We start from the raw sequence: 6,374 nt of genomic DNA on the forward strand, positions 1-6,374 counted from the left end.
CTCGTCCCTGCCTCCCTAACCTGTTCTTCCTCCCACCTATCCCCTCCTCCCACCTCAAGCCGCACCTCCATCTCCTACCGACCAACCTCATCCCGCCCCCTTGACCTGTCCGTCCTCCCTGGACTGACCTATCCCCTTCCTAACTCCCTACCTACACTCACCTTTCCTGGCCCCATCCCCGCCTCTTCGACCTGTTTGTTTCCTCTCCACCTATCCTCTCCTCTATCCCTCTTCTATCCGCCTCCCACTCTCTCCCTATTTATTTCAAAACCCCCTTCCCCTCCCCCTTTTCTGATGAAGGGTCTAGGCCCGAAACGTCAGCCTCTCTGCTCCTATGATGCTGCTTGGCCTGCTGTGTTCATCCAGCCCTGCACCTTGTTGTCTCGGATTCTCCAGCATCTGCAGTTCCTACTATCTCTGTTTAAAATTATAAATGTTTTGACAGAGTCGACAAAAAGAATACATGATTACAACTAAGACTAAAGGCCATCAAAATAAAGCAACCACAAAGAAATCAAACAGGGAATTCGGATGAAGCTTCTTAAGCCAGAGATTGGTGAGAATGGGGAACTCACTACAAGACAGGGAGTAGTTGAGGTGAACGGCATGAATACACTTGCAGTAAGGCTGGATAAGCTAATGAGGGTGAAAGGAGAAGAATTTATGCTGATGCATTCAAATGTAGAATAAGTGGAGCCCTTAAGTCAGAAAGGATCTGAAATAAACAAGAACAGAAACTGCTATATATATATCTGAAAGAACAGGTCTATGGCATCTATGGAGAGAGAAACCAAATTGACAGTTTGAGTCCAGTGACCCTTCATTGTTTTGCTTTATTTATGCCAGCATGGATCAGCTGGGATAAATATATTATTTCTGCATTATATTTTCTATGTATTTCTAAGGACAAGGAGAACTTTAGCTTACCTTGGGCTGTTAGCCTATTACTCGGAGATTCAGGAATAAGAATAGGAGACACAGCTGAATTCTGCAACAGCCCCTGGAAATCAGGTGTACTACCTGATAAAGGTGGTGATGGGAAAATCTGGGAATTGGAATTTTGAGAGAAATTAGCAACTATTAATCAATCCATGAACATTGAAACCTGAAAAGTTTTTTCCATTACTATTTCCCTTTCAGAAAATTGTCACAAATGTGATATTTATCCTATTCTGAAAATTGTTCTGAAATAGTTTTAAAATAAAGGAATAGAAAGAGATGAATGAATAAACTTAAAACAACACATATATAACCCATCACCTCCTTAGAATGTCCTGAAGTGTATAACATCCAAAAAAACGCAAATGGAAATTTTGTTCCTGTAAGCATAAAATGATTTTTTTCTAAAGCTTTAAGAAATTCTGCAGAAATTTTTCAACAATCATTGCCTTTCCACATACCAAAGTACTTGACGTTGATGGAAAACTTGATAAGTGACTGTGATTTGACAGACCAGATGATGTTCTCCAATATTTCAATGAGTCAATGTCTGCGGAGACAAAATGAAATGTTACCACGTATCAAAACTATTTCATAGTTGTTGCTATTTGTACGTGCGGATTTATGCTGGTGAATCACGTAAAAACGTAGAAGATGCAAGATATTCCTGAGGAACCAATTAAGACAAATCCAGACAATACATTTGCAATCACAGTGGTCATTTGTACACTGCTTATTTAAGAGATTTAAAGATTATTTGCAATATCAGTCCATCATCTTTATCGGATAGACTGGCCTTTAAAAGTACTGAATGGTCACGAATAGGATTTATGAATATTCAAAACACATTTTGTGTGTTAACAAGTCAGTTGTAGCATGATGAGTTTAATTCAAATTTATGAGTTTGCACTTAAATGATTCGTACAAAGATTACACTTGTCCCCATTGAGAAGACTTGATTCTTTGAGAAATATTTCATTCATATAAGGCAGTTTTTGACTCCACTTACACTGCATGCTCTGTAACTAGTTCTAATCCATTAAGTTTAATAGCCTGGCCTTTTACAAAAATTGGTATCTGACATTATCTGCACTTCAAAACAACATGAAACATTAGAATTTTACTTATTATCCTGTGATAGTACATAGAATCATAATCATATCATGGTTAAAGCATGGAAGGAGGTCATTCTGTCTGCTGCGTTCATGTCAGCTGTATGCAAGAGCAACCTGGGCAGCCACATTTGCCCACCTTTTCCCCTTAACCTGTAAATCTTCTGATAATTACCTTACTTCCTTTGCAAGCCCTGAATGAATACACCTCCATCACACTCAGGCAGTACATTCCTAATCACTTACTGCACATTTTTTCCCCATGTGAATCTTTTGGTTTTTGCCAAAACCTTTAAAGGAGTACCCTTAGCTACAGAACTATTCCTGTAAATCTTCTTTGCAACTTCTCTGATGCCTTCACATCCTTCTTGAAATGCGGTCACAGAATTGGGCGCAATACTCCAGTGAAGGCCTAACCAATATTTTATAAAGGTGTCACTATAACTTCCTTGCTTTTGTATTTAATGTCTATATTGTATTTATAAAGTTTAGAAGCCTGCACATCTTACAAACTGCTTGCTCAACCTCTTTTGCCATCTTCAAGGTCTGACCATGTACACTCCCCTCAGAACTGTATTATTGTATATTGCCTTTCCTCATCCTTCCTGCCAAACATATACACTGATCTGCATTAAATTTCATCTGACATATGATCATCCATTCTACTAGCCTATGTTCTTTTGAAGTCTGAAACTATCTTTCTCCTGATTTAAAATGATTCCAAGCCCTAAATCCACATGTCTCAATCACTTAAGGTCAGAAAATCACATGATACCAGGCTATAGCCCAACAGGTTTAGTTGGAAACACAAGCTTTTGGAGTCTTACTTCTTCTTCAGGCGTTAGTGATCTTGACCACCCCAGTCCAACACTGGCACCCGACATCTAGGTCATATGGATCAAGAAAGACATATCGATCCTAGTGGTGTCCTGGGAATCCCACAATATATTGTCCTTCGGTCTGAGAGGTAACTTTCACCGCTAGTGTGTTTTCTATCACTCAGCCAACTTTATATGAATTCTATTCCACGAGCTACATCTCTGACAAACATGTTACGTGATACTTTTGGGAGTCCATGCAAGTGTAAACCAAAATCAACATGCAACTCCAGTCCAACACTAATGCGGCGAATTTTAACTGCCTCTGACATTGCCTAGCAATCCATTGTGTTCCATTAAAGAGAAGTCGACTACCATCTTTCCACCACTATGAAGGATGGGCAGCAACATGAATAAATTGCAAATGGGTGACAATATTGGTATTACAAGAGGTCCATGAGCTGATCTTAAACAAATTTGATGGCATGGTACTTTGAACCAACGTTATGCTGTACTTGAGTTGACATCTAATCACCTCTACAGAGTTTTGCCTCCTATCTGGGATCCTGTGGCCTTGGCTATAGTATATACCTGCAGACGTGCTTTAACAAATCTTAATAAATTAATTGTTATAAAGAACACAACAAATTTAGATCACAAATCTCCAACCTCTTTTTTTTTCATCCTTATAACTTAGATGATGCAAACAAGATATGTTCTGAGAAACCATATTTGATTACTTGGTAAGGGCAAGCAGGGCAAAGATCCAGGAAGCTAAAGAGGCTAGGGCAAAAAGGCAAAACAAAAAGTTGACAGTAACAGGTAGCAATTAGAGAATGGAAAGACGAAGAGGCTACACCAAGATGATGGTAGAGACATAATGCAAAAAGAGCCGGTGCTGAAGGTGAGACTCAGACAAAGGTAAACATTGGACTACAACAAAGTGGGGAGAAAAAAAGAGACATCTTGATTACATTGTACAAATTCTTAAGTACAACTGCCACCCAAAAATGAATCACCTGACCCACTGAATGTTCTTATGGAAAAGTAACAAAATAAGAAACCTTCTTGTAAAGGAAAAGATATTAAACTAAATGAGTAGGATCCTCAAAAGATCTCTGTTTTGAGTCAAGAAGAAAGTAGTTCTAATAGGATCTATCATGAAATATTTCGTGCTCCAACAGATACTCAAAATGTGGGGAGTGATACAATAGATGTTGCCGATGGTACTGATGATAAAATATTCAGTGTGCTAACAAATGTTGAGTAAATACATGCAAATGTAGATTTTGATCCTAAGGATTTGGAGTGACATGGAAGATCCAAAAAAAATGTTTAGAAAAAATTGAATGATAAAAATTCTATAACTAATTTAACTAAAGTCAAACCAAGTAAAACAAAGCAAGTGAAAGTAAATTCATTGTGAAAATAAATATATATATTAAAAATTGAATGAATTTGGTTGTGTTTCATATTTGTGTGATTGAAATTATAAATTAAAATAATTGTGAGAAATAATGTAATAAAGTGAATTGTTGAACAAAATCTGTTTTGCAGGTTTAACACCAATCTTATTTAGTCCATATGCCCATAGGGAGAATATCTTTGTTTCTTACTTCATAAAAAAATCATTCTGCACACTTCATATTTAAACTTGCATTCCTTTTTGGAGGACGGGGAGCCCAGCTTGTCCGAAAAAAAGAAGTAAATCCTGAGCTTTTTCTTTCCGCAGATGTTGCCAGGATTCAATAGATCCAGTACTTTCTCTTTATATATATTTTTTAAATGATTCACATATACTCAGTGCACAGAGTTCCACATATTGGTCAAATTATAATTACTATTTTAACTATTTTAACTTCTATCTTTGCATTTTATATTTAAAATAAAACCTAACACATTTTCTTTTTCTGGTATCAACCTGCCTACCAGTTGAAACCACCATTTCTAAATTTCAGTCCCTTAAAATAGAGATCTTTTGTAAGAAATATGATGGGATCCTTAAAACAATCAGCTTAAACTCCTTGCACGTTTTCAGATCACAGCGTAGAAAGGTTGTAAAAAGTGACATAAGTTACCAACAGATTAAGGGGCAAATACTGAATTGTGTTAACTTATCTGCAAACACCAGGAAATAAAACTGGAAAACTAATGTTGATGAGAGATGGAGAGGGTATAGGTGAGGAAACGTTAGACATTAAATTAACATTATAGACCAAACTCTCATCATCCTAAACCCCACATGAAACAATTTTGCTTCCTATTTAAAAACTATTAATTCTTTGAAGTATGTAAACTGCTACAATCATAATAATCAGATGCTTAACCTATACTAGGTTACTAAGATTACTTAGTACATTGAACAAATATTTTGGTTTATGACTTCAAAAGTTAGGACAGCTTCTTTCCATTTATCTACAATACCAAATTTATAGTATTTTGAACACGAAACTATACTGACAAAAATCAAACAGGTTTGAGCTCCTCTTCCTTTATTTTATTACTCGCGTAAACATTTGTTGAATCAAAGCATGCTTTTATCATCAAAGTTCAAAAATAAAATACTTAGGGCATTACTATTCTTAAAATTCATACCTTCTAAATTGCCGTTGGGAAAATTGATGCCAGTAGGTTTTGGAAAATTCAAATCGAACATGTATCTTCCAAGATAGCACTGCTTTGCCATATGAGCCACGCGCTCATAGAACTGGCAGTGATACAGCAGAGCCTGGACAGCAGGCAGCCCAACCAGTGATAAACCAGACGCTTCATCATGAACACATGGACTCTATGAAAATGAAATGTAATCAGGCAAGCATGAAACTCAACCCAAGAATTCACAAAATTCAAAACATAACGGAATAGGCTTCCTTACCTTTTTGATTTAAACATATACTGTCCACTATTTTCTTTGGGACTATTCCACATACTACAGCATATACCTTCACCGTATACTTATTAAATTATGTATAATTTTGGTTTAAAAACTTTCATATCATTATGAAAAGGTAGATGATTTGCTTTAAAGGATAGTCATTCAAATTAAAGAATATCCAATGTATCATTGACAATTCAAAAACCTATCTGGGACAAATCAGTTTCCTACTCCACTATGATCATTGAAAAGACATGGACTTATCTCTTGCATCAGATTCTTTCACTTCTAGGCACATAAATGTGGTTGCTCAGCAAGTAAATCCAAATGATTTGTTTCATATTTGGCAAAATAATGAGCTCAATAATTGCCTCAATGCAATTTGATGCATTGAACTTGCTCACCAGTCACTGTTTTCTATGCAAAATAAAAATCAAAAGAACTGTGGATGCTATAAATCAGGAACAAAAACAAAGTTGCTGGAAAAGCTCAGCAAGTCCGGCTGCATAGAATCATAAGAGTTAAATCTGATTCATCTGCATGTGAATACTAGAACAGAAGAGGCCTCATGGCCTTTATCTGCGCTGTAACTTTTTATGATTCCGATTGCTACCTACACAAGTCTTTTAG

At 36.5% G+C, this 6,374-nt stretch overlaps 1 protein-coding gene across 1 annotated transcript; it reads right to left on the reverse strand.

The window, feature by feature from the left end:
• Window positions 1-927: 927 nt before the first annotated feature.
• On the reverse strand, window positions 928-5,657 carry LOC125482593 (rotatin-like; the record flags this gene model as incomplete). Its single annotated transcript, XM_048594697.1, has 3 exons — window positions 928-1,045; window positions 1,401-1,489; window positions 5,465-5,657. Coding segments are annotated over 3 exons (400 nt in total), but the record flags the coding sequence as incomplete, so codon positions are not given.
• Between the last annotated feature and the right edge of the window lie 717 nt (window positions 5,658-6,374).

The sequence above is a fragment of the Rhincodon typus genome, unplaced genomic scaffold (assembly GCF_021869965.1).
Source record: "Rhincodon typus isolate 14 unplaced genomic scaffold, sRhiTyp1.1 hic_rhity00013113, whole genome shotgun sequence".
In the NCBI taxonomy this organism is placed as follows: Eukaryota; Metazoa; Chordata; class Chondrichthyes; order Orectolobiformes; family Rhincodontidae; genus Rhincodon; species Rhincodon typus.